The sequence below is a fragment of the Callionymus lyra genome, chromosome 16, assembly GCF_982586985.1.
Source record: "Callionymus lyra chromosome 16, fCalLyr1.hap1.1, whole genome shotgun sequence".
In the NCBI taxonomy this organism is placed as follows: domain Eukaryota; kingdom Metazoa; phylum Chordata; class Actinopteri; order Syngnathiformes; family Callionymidae; genus Callionymus; species Callionymus lyra.
This window is the reverse complement of record NC_141833.1, coordinates 16,854,869-16,873,107: the sequence shown is the minus strand read 5'-3', so window position 1 is coordinate 16,873,107 and position 18,239 is coordinate 16,854,869. Positions and strand designations below refer to the sequence as shown.

Below are 18,239 nucleotides of genomic sequence, written 5' to 3'. Positions count from 1 at the left end.
GGAAAAAAACATTATTAATCTGTGTATCGATATTTTTCACACCCCTAGTATGTATTATCAAAAGTTTAGTTGCAAAACAAAAGATTACATATAATAATAATAATCATTTATTACTCATTTGCAATTATCAATTAAAACATTATTTATGTTATTATATTTAAGCATGAAACGACTATGATAAAATAAAATACTATTTGAAAGCAAAACAATAAATTATCTTTCAAAAAAAGTAATTTCTTTTAATTGATAAAGTGTTGGACGTTGACACACGTTGTTTGGATGTTTGTCTCATAAACCAAAATATTGTCGTCTATTTAATGTCCACGACATGAACTTGCTGAAGGTCATGTGACGCCGGCCTCCATGATTGACGCCCCCCCGCCCCCCTCTCGCTCTCCTTGAAAGTCAAACAGACGACCGGTGGAGGTTTGTCACTGCTGGTCGTCAAGGTGCCACATCTCATCACACGTACGTGGAAGCAGGTTTTAAGGGCGAGGATGTTAACCTGGCTGATCCCCTCCCCCACTCCTGCAACCCGGGTGTTGGGGGGGGCTGGGCCTCGGCGTGTGAAAGGTCACATGACATCACTTCCTCAGACCTCAGCTGACCGTCTCCTCTGGTGGTCCACAGAGAATGATGCTTTTTTCCCCCAGCATTCCATGTTTTTCTTTCATCAAAATTGTCTTCATTTGATATAAGAATTTAAAACATGTTATTTCATCGTCAGTTTTCAAGATTTAAGATTTAAATCTTCGACATATTGAAAGATACAAAAGGGTTTACGGGGACATACGTCTCGCCTCGCTGCAGCTAGCACCGTTAGCCACTTGCTAAGCTAGCACATATAGCATTTTTTGTCACTTTAGTTAAAATCTTAAAGGTTGAGTTTAATATTTCAAATGTTGAACGTTTTGTTTTTTATAAAAAAATATATATATATCGGAATGTTTTTATTTAATAATTTGAATATTTAAAAATTTAAGTTAGTTTTTTTGGAACAATTAAATAGAATATAATCGTACACATTGAGTTTGATATTCTTATTCAAATAATAATTCAATTTATTATTATTATTTATTATTTTATAATTCCGTCCATGGTGAATTGATTGACAGCTTGTTGCATGATTGGCAGAAAGTTTGATCAATTAGCTCAGTCTCTTTTGGTAGCACACCAACATTTTATATTGAATTTAAAAGAATATTGAAGTTAGAAAATGCGTCATATTATCAAACTATACGAGTTAAAAAAAAACATTTAGTGTGATAATTATTTTAAATTAACTTTTCATTATAAAAACATATTGAATTAAATAATCAAAAAAGAAATCAAATGCTTTAAAAAGTATTGTGGTTAAAAAATTAAACACTGACAGATACTGGATGTTGCATTGTTAATATGAGTTTTTGGTGAATATTTTAAGAAGCACTTTCCTAGAAGCACTTTCACATTGGATTAGAGAAAGTATTTGCTCAACTTTTTGTTGTAAAAGCCAGAAAAAGGGTTATATATATAAAGATATATATCGTTGTTCCTACAGTATCGCAATATCGTGACACATGTATCGTGATACGCATAATATCGCCAGATTCTTGCCACTACACAGCTCTACAACAACAGCTCAGGTTCCATCATGAAGTTCTTGTGTAAATATTACGGTTTAACTGAAAATGTATGCATCGTTACTTCTGGTTATGATATTCTCCACTGTCACCTTGTGTTGTGAAGGTCAACCAAGCTTGCTCAGATGTGAGACCATGACCGTTTTCTAAAAATAGTCCTTCCAGACAAGGAAGAATTTAGCCCAAAAATAGTTCTGCCAGAACATAAAACGAAAAAAAAGTCTGGTCCAAAATGTAAACATTCTTTGTGATGAAGAAAATCAAAGTAATTGTAAGCCATGTGTGTTTTCTTTTCCATTCTTTGAGCAGCTGATTCAGGTACATTCAAAAAGTACTGCTTCAAAACTTCTGGTGAAGATTCGACGCTGCTGTTCCAGACTCTATAAGAACACAAAAGTATGACGTGTCCTCGGGTTCAGCGCCGGCGCTGAGCTCCACTTCATTTTCATACAGATGGACACAATCGCTGCCCAGAATAATCACAGCGTTTTTCCACTCACACTTTCCACCGAGCGAGTCTCACTCTTATCCCGGCTTAAATGATTCATCGCGCTTCATAATTGATGACCGTTTAGATTCCTGATCTGACATCAAAACACCGTCACGCCGGAAACCCAGAGTCCCCGATTTGTTTGGTGTTTTTTGAAGGTAGAATGACAGTTCTGGGTCGTTTTTTTTTTTGTACCTCGGCTGGGCTGGTGACCCAAATCGGCGCCCGACGACGGTTATCGCTTCGTCGCGGCGGTAAAGCGAAAGTGTCTCGTTAGCTTCGTCTGTCGCGCGGTGGTTAAGACGACACTTTTGACAGCATCGGCTCACGAGGTCGTTCAGAACTTTCTGCTCCAGATTAGTCGTGTGTATTGACAAGAATCTGGAGATACGACACGTATCACGATAGAGGTGCAACGATACGATATATTATGATACTGCAGTAACCGGTATATATTTGTAGTATTGTCGAGTACTTGACTATGGCGTTGCAGAATTTACAGACCACATGACTCTTGACGAAGTCGTAACAGCTGCTGGAGTCACTGTATCCTCTTGTCCTCAGTTGTAGCTGCTTTTATTTGTTTTGAAACCAAAATATGTTCAAACATCAGCTTTAAAAGCTGCTGGAGTCACTGTATCCTCTTGTCCTCAGTTGTAGCTGCTTTTATTTGTTTTGAAACCAAAATATGTCCAAACATTAGCTTTAGAAGCTTCTGGAGTTGACTGTATCCTCTCGTCCTCAGCTGTAGCGGCTTTCATTTGTTTTGAAACCAAAATATGTCCAAACATCAGCTTTAAAAGCTACTGGAGTCGACTGTATCCTCTCGTCCTCAGTTGTAACCGCTTTAATTTGTTTTGAAACCAAAATATGTCCAAATATCAACTTTAAAAGCTGCTTGAGGCGACTGTATCCTCTCGTCCCCAGTCATCAGAAAGATCTAGAGTTTTCATTCTTCATTTCGCTGCGGAGGACGTAATGAATGCTGCCATCTAGTGGCTTGAAATTGAATTGAAACGCAAGAAACAAACACTGCGAATATTTGTTAATAAATAAACTTTATTCAACTAACCATGAACAAATTATGGCCACCGCCCCCTCGCCCCAAAAAAAGATTGATAACATACGGTCTCGTGAACAAACTTTTTGCGATGTTTACTTTCGTTGACATCTTGTTACGTTTCTACTCCAGGTGAACCGAAGATTCCTGCGTTTGTTTTGACACAACACAACCCGTCCTGCTCCAAGGCTGCTAATTCTGGACGCACATGCCTGGAGTTCCTCGGGTCACGTATCTATTTGTAATCGAGAGTCACATGACAGGAAGACTCTTCGAGGTGAAGACCTCCCGAACAATTCTGGACCAGAAAAAAAAAAAAAATAGAAACGCTGACTCAGCGTCTTTGCTTGGCAACAGACGCATGGACGTCGCCTGCTCGCAGTAATGGTCGAGCTGCTAAATTCAATCACACACACACACACACACACACACACACGCTCACACACACACACACACATCCCTCCTCTCCCCGGGTCGATCGGGATCTTGTGCGGCCCCTGGCATGGAAACTCGAGCCATCACATCGATTTCTTTCTCCTCTTTGTTTCCGAGCGTGTCTTCGCTCGGGCTCGTCAGCACGTCCGTCGGTTTCTCTCGCTCGGACGCCGCGTGACGGCCCGCTGCCGTCGCCGCCGCGACCGTGGGTTTAGTTCCGCGCGCCTCGTGGGAACGCAGATTACGTAACCGTCACGGTCCCTCATCCCCGTGGGTTCCTCTTCAGAGACCTAAAATCCAGGTCAGCACTCTCTTCAGTGGCGCATACTCATCCAGCTCTTATACCTGTTCTCCGTGAGAGCCTTGGGAGCCCATTACCACTAAAAAACAACAAATTCACATTGAAAATATACACTGTAATATTATGAACATTTTTGAATGTTTTTTTAAGTATTAATTTTTTCTGAATATGTTTTAGTGATTTTCAGTGTCTAAACAATCATTTTGTTCACATAGTTTTATATTCTTATTCCAATAAAATCATTATTATATTAATTCTGTCACTATGTTTTAATTTGTTGCCTTTTTAAACTCAATATAAAAATGATTAAAAGGCTACGAATGACAAAAAATATACATATTATTCTATATTCTATATATTACTCTATGTGTAAAATCTGCATTTAAGTTGACAATATTCAATTATTATTTTTTTTAATTATTAAAAAGAAATACATAAACAACAACAAATATTTATTCACATTATTCAATAAGAACAAAGGTATCCTTTCAATATTTGACTTGATTCCATTTATTTATTAAAAAAAAAGAAATTCAATAAATATAAATAAGTCTCAACATTTGAAGTGTTCAATTTAACCCTTATGTTATCTCAGGGTCAAGGTGACCCGAAGGCCCCGATAACAAATGTGTTTGAAGTATCCCTTGTGTTACTTCTGGGTCAAGGTAACTTGAAAGCCTGAAAACAAATGTATTTGTGGTATCCCTTCGGGCCTCTGGGTCACCTTGACCCAGAGAAATCACAACGGTTAACCATTCAATATCCTGATGGCGCCGATATTAAATAATCCTGTTTAATCTCTCAATATTTACAAAAGAATTAATAATAAAAAAACAACAATATATGTTATATAACTTAAATAAATCAGGTGAAGGATTAAAAAAAAAGGGAGAAATTGTATTGGTGAGTTTAACATACAAAGCAAAAACAAACAACAGGAAAAATCATATATTTTTTGCTTGTTTAGATTTTTACTCTATTATTAATTTGTGTTTTTATGAATCGAAGGAACCATCGAGAGGCTTTGATTGGCTCTTGAGCCTCAACATGTCTGAGTCCACGAGCAGCTCTGCTCCTGGACTTCAGCGTCTCATGCTCTAGTTCATCACTGATGACTTATGGTGTGGTCCAGATGTGAGGAGGTTCTTGTGTGTCCATGTCTTCATCATCATCATCTTCATAAAAACTAACGACAAACATCCGCGCGTGCGACCACAACGCTGCTCATTGTTGAGCTCGGAATATTCCGCTTTGTCGTCTGAGGTTAACCGAGGTCATGTCGAGCTTCCTATTTTTTCAACCCCCGCCGTCACTCCGCCGTAACATTACGACCGGCGACAAGGTGACACACATGTCTCTAGGACTGTAGTGTGACATGACAGCGGAAGGAGGAGGGAGGCGGCCAACGCGATAAACAGGAAGTGACCGCTTTAACCTCTGCTGATGTCACTTCCTGTTCACCGAAAAGCCCTCGCAGTTGTCCAGCCGAGGTGAAGTGATGATGTTCTTAAATGTAGGTCAGCGCCGTGTTTATACTGTATGTGTGGGTGAGGGGTGTGTGTGTGTGTGTGACCCAGATGCTGTCAGAGAAGCACACATGAGCAGCTGTGCGTGTGTGTGAGTGTGTGTGTGTTACAGGTACACACGTCACACATGGCTTTTATTTTTAATGGATAAGGCAGAACCATGGCACTGTTCCTCTACCTCTTGGGTCAGAGGTCAAAGGGCACGAGCTGGAACCATCTGCGGAGAGACTTGTGTGTATGTTCGTTTTCTTTCAGAATATTTAATGGTCGAATTTGAAATTTCAAATACGTATACATTTAAATTGTTTAATATAAATGTTGTTGTTTTTTAAACATTGTCTTAAAAAAATACTTTGATAAGAATTTTGTTACTTATCTTACTTTCAATGCCCTTCACTATACAAATGATTAAATAGATAATTCAATAGAAAGTGCATTAAATGATGTTAATGTTAAAAACAATTTTAATAATAAAGGTTTAAAGATTTACAAAGTTAAATTGAATCATTCAATATTCTGATACGCGTAAGTGTTATTCCTACCACATTACTGTCGATCTAAAGGTTATTTTTCAATAGTTTTTATTTAAGATAGTAGTGATTAAAGTGCTTAGAAATGCTGGCACAACTTCCCATTTATATTTGTGTCACTCTTTGACATCCAGAGTAAAGTTTCAGATCCATCCGACGTCTTTTGAGAGTGAGCAGAAACATCTATAAACAAACAAGATGGCTGCCAACAGCATCACTAGCTCTGATTCAAAATAAAGGTAGAAGGCTGAAAAAATTACGATCAATTCCAATTGATGTTTCTTTTCTAACTAAAAGTGCATTTATAAAAAGTGAGTCAGTTTTTAAATATGTTACATGATCATTTTGCTTTTCTCATTTACAGCCTTGTTGCTAAGCTAGTCAATGCTAAGCTAACCAATGATTTCTGATCAAGAAAGCAGTAAAAGACAGAGTTGCCTTCAACAAACCTGCTCTGGTGTGGTTCTTGTTTCACTCTGCTCCGGTGACAGCGTTTATAGAGAAGCAGGACGTTGAGACTCAGCACCTGCACCGAACAGGAAGCAGCTGGAGCTACGCTTGCTAAACTCTGCTAATATAGAAGCTAATGAATCAACTTCTCTTGTTGAGAGTCTGTTTGTTGGGAGATGACGTCGTGAAGAGGGTGAGACTGTATCGTAAAGGGGGTGAGACTGTATCGTGAAGAGGGTGAGACTGTATCGAGAAGAGGGTGAGACTGTATAATGAAGAGGGTGAGACTGTATCATGAAGAGGGTGAGACTGTATCATGAAGAGGGTGAGACTGTATCGAGAAGAGGGTGAGACTGTATCATGAAGAGGGTGAGACTGTATGTTAAAAGAGGGGGAGACAGTATCATGAAGAGGGTGAGACTGTATGTTGAAGAGGGTGAGACTGTATGTTGAAGAGGATGAGACTGTATGTTAAAAGAGGGTGAGACTGTATCATGAAGAGGGTGAGACAGTATCATGAAGAGGGTGAGACTGTATCATGAAGAGGGTGAGACAGTATCATGAAGAGGGTGAGACTGTATGTTGAAGAGGTTGAGACTGTATCGTGAGGAGGGTGAGACTGTATCATGAAGAGGGTGAGACAGTATCATGAAGAGGGTGAGACTGTATGTTTTGAAGAGGGTGAGACTGTATCGTGAAGAGGGTGAGACTGTATCGTGAAGAGGGTGAGACTGTATGTTTTGAAGACGGTGAGACTGTATCGTGAAGAGGGTGAGACTGTATGTTTTGAAGACGGTGAGACTGTATCGTGAAGAGGGTGAGACTGTATGTTTTGAAGACGGTGAGACTGTATCGTGAAGAGGGTGAGACTGTATGTTTTGAAGACGGTGAGACTGTATCGTGAAGAGGGTGAGATGATGTCGTGAAGAGGGTAAGACCGTATCATGTAGAAGGTGAGACAGCATCATTAACGGGGAGACTGTATCATGAAGAGGGTGAGACTATCGTGAAGAGGGTGAGACAGTATGTTAAAAGAGGGTGAGACTGTATATTAAAAGAGGGTGAGACTGTATGTTAAAAGAGGGTGAGACAGTATGTTAAAAGAGGGTGAGACAGTATGTTAAAGAGGGTGAGACAGTATGTTAAAGAGGGTGAGACAGTATGTTGAAGAGGGTGAGACAGTATGTTAAAGAGGGTGAGACTGTATCGTGAAGAGGGTGAGACAGTATGTTAAAGAGGGTGAGACTGTATCGTGAAGAGGGTGAGACAGTATCATGAAGAGGGTGAGACAGTATCATGCAAAGAAGCGAACACACCTCCAGCTGCTGCAGCGACTCATGACTCAGCATCTTGTTCTTCTCTCTTGTGAATCGTGTCCATGTATCGATGATCCTGGAGTCAGCAGCTCCTGATCCATGACATCATTGTTTCCTGCAGAACAACCTGAACCACATCCTGTATTAACCCATGACTCGCTGATTTAGACACATTTAAACATATTTAACATATAAGAATATAGAACTCTTTGTGTAAAATGATAACATTATGACCAGTGTCTGCATTGGTCAGTACTATCAACACGAGGACTTTAAACTCTACACAACATGAACCTTCCTGTAGATTAAAGCACTTAATATGTGTATTTTTGAAGAGTTTACAGCATGATTTGCAACTAAAAAAACGTTTGTGTATTGGGTAATAATCTGGAAATATGATACGCATCACGATATATTGTGATACTGTAGTAACAAGGATATATGTGTAGTATTGTCGAGTACCTGACTCTGGTGTTGTAGAATTTACAGACCACATGACTCTTGACGAAGTCGTAACTGCTTTCATTTGTTTTGAAACCAAAATATGTCCAAACATAAGCTTTAAAAGCCGCTGCAGTCCACTGTATCCTCTCGTCCTCAGTCATCGCCTGGATCACAGTTAACTTGTTATTGTATCGATACTAGGATGTGTATTGGCAAGAATCTAACGATACAATACATATCATGATACAGGGGCAACGATACGATATATAGTGATACTGTAGTAACAAGTATTTATGTGTAGTATTGTCCAGTACTTGACTCTGGTGTTGCAGTATTTACAGACCACATGACTCTTGACAAAGTCGTAACTGCTTTCATTTGTTTTCAAACCAAAATATGTCCAAACATCAGCTTTAAAAACCGCTGGAGTCACTGTATCCTCTCGTCCTCAGTCATCGCAGGAATCACGGAATTTAATATACATATACATTTGTCTGTGAAGACGTTTCTTATCCAAGTGGCTTCATCACTTGGAGAGACCAGCAGGTCCGACTAGACATCGACAAAAACCAGGTCCAGTTGACCTGATTCAAGTCCCTGGAGATTAATCCCTTATAAGTCCTTCTTTAAAGAAGACATTTTACATCACAAACGATCCTCCATCAATCCTAGAAATATGATGTTGTTTACCTTCATAGTGATACGTTTAATAAAAGACTAGCATACAAGTATGTTTTGTTGTTTTTGACATGTGACGACAGAACCATGTCACTGTGTTTATTACTCTCTAAGATGTAAAGTCTCTCTGACGATGAAAACAAACTTAATGTTGAATTTTCACTACTGACACAAATTAGAAAGTACATTTCAACAAGAACTGGGAACAATGAGCTGCTACTGACGTCAAAAATGATAACAAACACACAAAATAATAGTCATTTTTAGTCATTATTGTCTTTCTCTGCATTTAACATAACAATGTTTTGCATATTAAATTTGTTTGTCCTGATGAATGGACTCATGTTTGTTTTTCTCTTTTTTATGTAAAGCACTATTTGACTCTGAAGGGTTTTATATACATTAATATACATCATAACAATTGTATTATTATTATTATAATCATTTAAACAATGCCGAAAACTTCTTCTTACTCTCTTCTTATCAAACTTAACCTAATTTAAAATAATGTTAAAGTCTGTAACTGAATGACTTGCTTTAAAATATTAAATATTTTCTATGTACAAATTTGTAAATAACATTTTTGATCAAACTAAAGTAAAATTCTATAACGTTGTTGTGCGTGTTACTGTTCCTTTAAGACTGAGACAGGTGAGGGAGGGGGGAGCGAGGAGTTCTGATGTTTGCAAAATACCTTTACAGTACCGTGAAAAATATATTGTGAGACTTCGGTATATGTTTTATTTCCTAGCTGACATATTTCTTTCGAAGGCAATATCATTACGACCACTTTATTTGGTCACTTTAACAAGTAGAATATGAAGAGAATACATCATTCTCGGATCTACAAGTTTTTATTTTACACTATTTTTAAACTATGTTGAACAAATATCTGGAATAGCATCAATGCTAACATGACTTCCTGGTGACACAGCAAAGTATTTCAAAATAAGAGTCCAAGTCAACACTTGTTTTTAAGTTTTTATGTGAGAGGAAGTTAAACCCGGTCAAGTATCCGATCGAGACAGGTCAAAGTTGAGATGAACTGATGTTTTATTTGAAGCTCACTCGCGTAAATAAAAAAAGTGCTAACAGTTAGCGGCGGCTGCACCTGCCGCAGGACTCTGGAGCCAGAGTGGAAAATGTGCGTCTGGCCCTTTAAGATGCTGAACTCTCGCTGCAGCTGCTCACCATGTTAATGTCTGTTCACATCGAGTAGCAGACAGACATCTTTAGTGATGCACTGTTCCGCTGGGCACACACACACACACACACACACACACACACACACACACACACACACACACACACACACGCACGCACATACGCAAAAGAGCACACACACACAACAGTGGGGTAATTGTCTGTTAGGGGTTTGGCAGTGGTCCCATACTTCACAGCTGCACTGCATCTACACACACACACACACACACACACACACCCCACACACACACACACACACACACACACACACACACACACACACACACACACACACACACACACACACACACACACACACACAGCCATCATGAAGTCGACTCACATGTTTGCTGGTCAATGAATCGAAGATCAAAAACACTTTGAAATCCAAAAACAAATATTCTTTTGTGTGTTTTATTTTTTTTATTATTTAAATGGTTTTAATGTTTTGTTTCATTTCAATATTTATCTCAGTTTAAATCAACTTATTAAAACAAATTAAACAAATGATTGTTTATTTTGTGTTTGATTTAGTAGATTTTAATTGAACATTCTATTCAATTATGTACATCATTTAAAACGTTATATTTTAGCTATAAATTAAATAATTTATTTATATTGTTTCATGTTTTTGTTTGATTCTCGTTTGGCGTATATAATATCATCGTGTTATAGTACATTTAAAATTATTATTACTTCAAGTTAAGACATTTGAAATGTGAATATTTAACTGTATTACATAGATGATTTAGAATATTAACATTTTTCTTTAACTTTGAAATTAAAGGTTAAAAAATATTTTAATTGAATGCTGTCAACTTTATTAAACCAAATATTATTGAGTACATATTTATTTAACAGTATATTTGTGTATGAAAATGTATTAAGCTCAAATTATATTCATTATTAAAACATATATTTCTACCTCATTTTAATTGATGTTAAATAATTAATCTAGTTCATTTATTGTTTATGTTTTTTATATAAATGTGATATCCTGTGAATCTTTTATTACAGTTTAAATCTACTTTCGCACATCTAAAATTATGTTCAAGTTGATGTAAATAAAACCACTTTATTTACTTTATTTGACTCTTTTATTACATTTTATTGAAGTTTAAATCTACTATATATCTATATAATATATCTGTTTGTGCCGGTTTCAGTACATTTCTAATTTAAGATTATAATAAATGTATTAAGTAAGTAAAATGTATTTAACCACAATCGCATTGATAATTATAACCATTTATTTTCACCTTGGAATTAAAAACATATACAGTATATATTATAATAATTAATAATAATATAATAATAATAATATATTAATATAATAATAATATTTAATTGAATGTTGGATAATTAACATAGTTTATTATTTATTTTATTTACAAATAAATGTGATTATCTTTTTAAAGTTCTTCCTATGACTTGGAATTCTGTTTTAATTTGTCTATTTGAAAGGAAAAAACATGATATTGTTTTATATTACATGTTTTACCATTTTACTTCTTATTTTCCACTATAATCAAAACATTTTCATCCTCTTGAAACATCTTCCAGACATAAGCAAACGATCACTAGCTTCTCATCGTCCATCTGAGCTCCGCTGCTCTGATCTATTCCTGGTTTCTTCCAAGTGTCCGGTGCTGGAGTGACCTTTGATCCAGATACCTGTGTTCTTGCCTGGCGGGTCACGTGACCCGGTGTGTCGGCTGGAAACATGGCCGTGGAATCTTCTTCTCCATCACTCTCTAAATAATGAAGCGAGCGAGAGCTCGGATGATGATTAATAAATGTGAGTTTACTCAGGAAGAGAAGATCATGGAGTCTAGACTCAGACCTGCTCCTCCCCTTCTTTTTAAAAAGCCTCAAGATGAAGAGAAAGAAGTGAGACATTGTCATGATGACGAGTGTGTGTCACGATGACGAGTGTGTGTCACCAGAACACACCAGAGAAAGTTGTGTCACGTGAGAGGAAGCTTCCTGTTCGTTCCTGTTCGCTCACTGCTGACACCTATCTGCCAATTTTGTCACTGCGTTTATTTGCGTCGAAGACAAATTCGAGATTTTAAAAGCCTGTTTACTAAATAAATAGGTAAAATAAAAACGTTTTAATTAACGTTAATCCTTAGAAAATGCCTTTATTAATGGTTATAACATTGTTTTTATTTTTCTAATTATTATAATTGTCCGATTTCTGACAACTAACCTAATTTTTTAACTATTTGTATACTATTTTATTTTTAGAAGTATTATAATTGTCTGATTTATGACAACTAACCTAATTTTAAAACTATTTTTCTACTATTTTATTTTTAATAATTAAAAAAATAATAACAAAATAAAAACGAATCTAATTGTTTATATATTTTTCCTGTATTTTATTTTTTAAATTATTATAATTGGACGATTTCTGACAATTAACCTCATTTTTAACCATTTTTTCTACTATTTTATTTTTAAATTTAGCAATTTTTGTTGTTGCTGTAAATGTGTGACACTTTTTTTTAAATATTATTATTAGTATTTATCATTTATTCTTCTTCTTCTAAGTATTTCATTTTCATGGGTCTTTAAGTGAATTTCCTTTTTTGAGTGCAAAGTTAATTTATTTAAGTAAGTAAGTAAGTAAGTAATATTTATTTAATGTGTATTTTTTAGTATAATATTTTATAATAAATTCCTTTAATCTCCCCACAGTGGGAACATTTGAAGATGTGTTAGAAGCGTTCCCTAAAAATTACTGTATAATTTTAATAATGTTAATTCAATTGTTTTGCTATGTTTTTTAATTTCCTATTTGCTTCTTTTTTAAGTTTAAAATTGAATTGATTATTTTATCAGCCTGCTGCACAGAAAAGACATAAACAATATGACATTATTACGTCACATTTCTATACGTTATAAACTCCTCGGTTGACTCTGACTCCTCCATGGATCCACAGATCTGGTGAGTCATTGGACGTCAGGCGACGAGTCGTCGGCGAAGGAAGCAGCAGGTGAACAAATGTCCGAAGACAAAGAAGGACGAAAACCGAGGATGATTTACTGCCGTTGATTAGTTAATGGAGAGCAGGTGTGACACGCAATCAAGGAGAGAAGGTTTCCATGACGACAGAACACACGGATACACACAATGATAAGAGTCGCCGATGCGGCACCAGATTGTGTAGCTTTGTTGAAGTGGGTCAAGTTTGTTCGCTCCGGGGTCACTGGGTTCTGGTTCCGAGGTTTAGGTGAAATATTTTGGTTCTAGTTGTTTATATGGCTAGTGAAGGTGCGGCTTGAGGGCCCCTTGTGGCCCTCTGCCTATGTTCATGGGGTCCACGTGAGGTCAGTGTTTGTATAATAGTTTCATCTTGTTTATTCAACCGTATCTTTTTTAACTATTTTATTTCAAATTGTTTCATAATATCATACATTTTATTTTAACATGTATTCATATATTTTTATAAAGTGCTCTTCATTTATGTTTTTGTAATGTTTTTGTAAATTTATGTTTTGGTTAAAACACGATTTTACTTCTTGATAAAAATATATATTTTAAATGGAGGCCATTGATCCTGGGGCCACATAAAGAGAGTCGATACCTTTTTTCTAAAAATAGTTTTTCATCGTTCCTGAAATGACATCATTATATCAACATTTTTTTCACAGTACTTTTATACAGCACTGGATTATATTTAATTATTGTCAAAGTTATTTTATGGTTATTATTTTAATAAAGTGTGTATAAAATTAATACATTTTTATTTACTATTAACATGAAAATATATATTCACAGCATTTGTTCATTTTTAAGCTGCAGATAAACTTTCGGCTAACTAACTAAAAAATACAATAAAAATCCTGTGAGATCCAGGCGATGACTGAGGACGAGAGGATACAGTCGACTCCAGCAGCTTTAAAAGCTGATGTTTGGACATATTTTGGTTTGAAAACAAATGAAAGCAGTTACAACTGAGGACGAGAGGATACAGTGACTCCAGCAGCTTTTAAAGCTGATGTTTGGACATATTTTGGTTTGAAAACAAATGAAAGCAGTTACTACTGAGGACGAGAGGATACAGTGACTCCAGCAGCTTTTAAAGCTGATGTTTGGACATATTTTGGTTTGAAAACAAATGAAAACAGTTACGACTTCGTCAAGAGTCATGTGGTCTGTAAATTCTGCAACACCAGAGTCAAGTACTGGACAATACTACACATAAATACTTGTTACTACAGTATCACTATATATCGTATCGTTGCCCCTGTATCATGATATGTATTGTATCGTTAGATGCTTGCCAATACACATCCTAGTATCGATACAATAACAAATTAACTGTGATCCAGGCGATGACTGAGGACGAGAGGATACAGTGACTCCAGCAGCTTTTAAAGCTGATGTTTGGACATATTTTGGTTTGAAAACAAATGAAAGCAGTTACGACTTCATCAAGAGTCATGTGGTCTGAAAATACTGCAACACCAGAGTCAAGTACTCGACAATAGTACACATATATCCTTGTTACTACAGTATTACTATATATAGTATTGTTGTGCCTGTACCATGATGTGTCGTAGGTTTCATTGCAATGGAGTTGTAGGAACAAAGGTGAGTCACAGGTGGAACAACAAAGATGGTGTTCTGTGGGTCGAGGGGTTTGAGATCAAAGGTTTATAGAACTTGGCAAAGATATTGTGATGAAACAAAGATCTTCTTTCCTGGTGAGACACTCGTTGGGGTCACTGACCAGCAGTGTCCCTGACAGAGCTCATGTCGGACAGTCGAGTCCAGGTGTGTTTCTACGAAGCCTTCCTGTCAGGTTGGTGCTGAAAGATCTGCTGCTGACACGTGTCACTCACGCTTGATGGACGTCTTGAAACACCCAGATGGTCCTTCAGGTCTTTGACTCGTCGTCTTCTTCTCCCTCCACAGTCACAGACTTCAACAATGGCTTGGAGGCCAGCTCGGACTCGGACGACGACGACAAGCTACACATCGTGGAGGAGGACCAGGAGTCCAGCAAGAGTCCGCCGGACGCCGAGGGGGCCGCCCGGGACGCCAGCCATGAGACCGCCGCCAACGTGTTACCCGTCAACGGGACCTGGACCAAAGGTAGGACCCGTTTGTGAAGTCATGTGTGTTTGTTGTTCTGCACACTTGTGTGTTTTCACTTCTCAAACCAGAGGTACTCAGTAGTATTGGTTTAACTCTTTGATCAACAACTTTTTTTTACTGATATAAAAATGTCTTTGTGTCCTACTTTGAGACTGCTGAGCTGCTTTCTCGCCAAACTAGAAGTTCATTTTGTGAGTTTTAGAAAAAGATGATAGTACTTTTTCCTTTTATCTTTTTCCTTTTTCATTTAATCAAATCTACTTTAAGATTGTAAAGAAAACGTCAAAAAAAAACCTTTTTTTTTTTTGTTGCTTTAATCAAACTTTTGCCCTACTTTAAGACCGCTTGGCTGCTTTTCCACCAAACTAATAGTCAATTTATGTGAGGTTTTAAGTAAATAAGTAAGTCATTTTTATTTATATAGCGCTTTTCCAGACCAGGGTCACAAAGTGCTTAAACAATCAAAACAATATTCAATAAAGTATATACTTTAAAGGTCAAGATCCGGAAAAGTAGTCGTTAAAACGGCTGTTTTTAGCAATTATTGCAAGAGCTCAAGTGAAAAAATATTAAATAAAAATAACTAAAATAGGCAGTATGATGTTTTGTTTTGCTTTATACTGTTTGTCTTTGACCTTTTTTTTCTTTGGTAAAGTTTTTCTCGGAATTTTTCTTTTTGACGGTTCACCGTTTTGAGGTAATTTCATTTTTCCTTTTATATATGATTTATTTTATTTTTTTTACACAAAGGATTTTTTTGACACTTTGACACTACTTTACTACTTTGATCTATTGTCTTCAAACTGTGACCAAAGGAATAAAGTATGTCCGACTTAAAGACTGCTGAGCTGCTTTCTCACTAAACTGAACGTGAGTCAAAGTAAATCTTGAAAACAGAGACTAAACTCAATTTATTTACACACACACACACACACACACACACACACACACACACACACACACACACACACACACACACACACACAGTTGTTGGTCTCTGGTCTGCTTCACGCGAGTGAGGTTGTGAGGCTGCAGTGTCAGCAGACATGATTGATTGACAGGTGAACACACAAAGCTGGGAGAAGGTGAGCAGGAGTGAGAGCCGCTCACACCATGTAAGGCTTGTAGCTGCCGAGCCGAGTCGGGTCGGAGTCGTCGTCGTGTTTCCTGCTCCGAGCTCTCGTCGTATCGCCCAGTGTGTCAGAGAGAGAGAGAGAGAGAGAGAGGAGGAGAAAGGAGGAGGAGAAAATTAGGAATGTTACCTTTTTATCGTTGATTTCTCTGCTGTTGTTGTTGAAATAATGCATGTTTTTTAATGGTTTATGTAAGTAAGTAAGTAAGTAATTTTTATTTGTATAGCGCTTTTCTAGACCAGGGTCACAAAGCACTTAAACAATCAAAACAATATTCAATAAAGTATATACTTTAAAGTTCAAGATAAAACTGATAACACAACAGGAGTTCCAGAAAATCAAGTCTTTTTTTCCTCATCAAAAACATTTACTCTGATTGTTCTTTATAAGTTGAGTTTTCAATAATCATTTATTTCATTATTTGTTACTTTATTTTTGGGTTAAACTGTTGTTTGATTGGTTGCTTTGGAAATATTTATACATTATTTAGAAATTTTCCCCCAAAATCTGTGTGGATTGAAATCTTTTTTATAATCCACTCTTGTATTAATACTTTAATATTAATTATTATTTCTCCTACCATCTTGTACTTTTGATTCATAATGAGCTAGCGATTAGTTTTTTGTGTTTAAATTGTTTAGTATTTGTTCCAGATCCTTGTGTTATTAGGATATAAAGATAATAATTACTGAGTTTGTTTTATTTCATGTTTAACTTAGTCTACTGACTCCTTCAAGAAACATCTTAAGACGTTTTTATTTGTTCAGGCTTTTCCTTGATTTTCTGGAACTCCTGTTGTGTTATCAGTTTTATCTTGATCTTTAAAGTATATACTTTATTGAATATTGTTTTGATTGTTTAAGCGCTTTGTGACCCTGGTCTGGAAAAGCACTATATAAATACAAATTACTTACTTACTTACTTCAGTTCTGTTCAATTGACATTTTCCATGAAGGAATACTGAGTGTTAAGCGAGAATATTGTGAGCTTCAGTGTCGTCGTCATACGACCTGCTGTGGTGTTTACACTCAAGTGTGAGTGCACTTTTGACCCCGACCTCCCCCTCCCCTCGTACCTGCCGCCCCTCACCTGTCCTCCCTCCCCGACACACATTAATGGACGAACGGTCGAAGGAACGACTGGAGAAAAGTTGCTGAACTGAACATTTTTCACAAGATTTTTTTTTTTTCTCGTGGACGACCCGTTCTGCAGTCTGGACCGCACTGCAGCACCCATCCATCCCGCCTCGTAAAGTCTGAACGAATTCACAGTGACGGATTCTGGCAAGGTAGAGCAGGGCTGTCTGAGTGTGTGTGTGTGTGAGTGTGTGTGAGTGTGTTTCCTGTTTTCATTCCACTCTGATATCCAACATGTGTGTTTCTCCTCTCGTCATGACGGAGAGGTTTTTTCAGTGTAACTGTGGTGGGAAAATATGCAGAGAGGTGTATCAGCTGGAGAGGAGGCGGGAGTGTGTGTGTGTGTGTGTGTGTAGGGAGGGAGAATGGGGCTCTCATGTGAAGGAGGGAGGAGAAAATGAAAGTTAGAAAAGAATAGTGTGGGGGTGGCGGCGGGGTATGTGTCGAGGGTGGAGGTATAGAGGGATCCTGCAGGAAACATGTTTACAGCTGTGAGTCGTTTCCTGGGCTTTTCCACACATTTCAACATATTTATGTCGAAACAGCTGAAACTTGTGCTACACGTTCGACATCTGAAAACACTTCCTATGAACCCCTTAAACCTGTCGTGGAATCTCTGCCGTTACACGGTAATAATAGCACCTTATGTAGGAGGGGTTTGGCATCACGTCTTTATTGATATTTCTTTACCTTAAATCTCTTTCTTTATATTCACGTGTATTAAGTCCCTTAATTGGTGCGTCCTTTATTGTGGTCCGTCTTCATGCTAGCTAGCAATGCTAACAATAAGTAACGAAAAACACTC

General features: G+C 37.1%; 1 protein-coding gene across 3 annotated transcripts in view; it reads left to right on the top strand.

Moving 5' to 3' along the window:
* LOC148063970 (zinc finger E-box-binding homeobox 1-like) overlaps positions 1-18,239 on the top strand; it is a 44,566-nt gene that overhangs the window by 15,465 nt on the left and 10,862 nt on the right. For 2 of the 3 annotated variants that reach the window (XM_087810449.1, XM_087810451.1), the window contains exon 2: positions 14,983-15,162. In XM_087810449.1, coding sequence (XP_087666575.1) covers positions 14,983-15,162 — 180 coding nt within the window. Of the gene's footprint in view, positions 1-14,786; positions 14,870-14,982; positions 15,163-18,239 lie in introns of those variants that run through there. The other variant, XM_087810450.1, reaches the window with a different exon arrangement.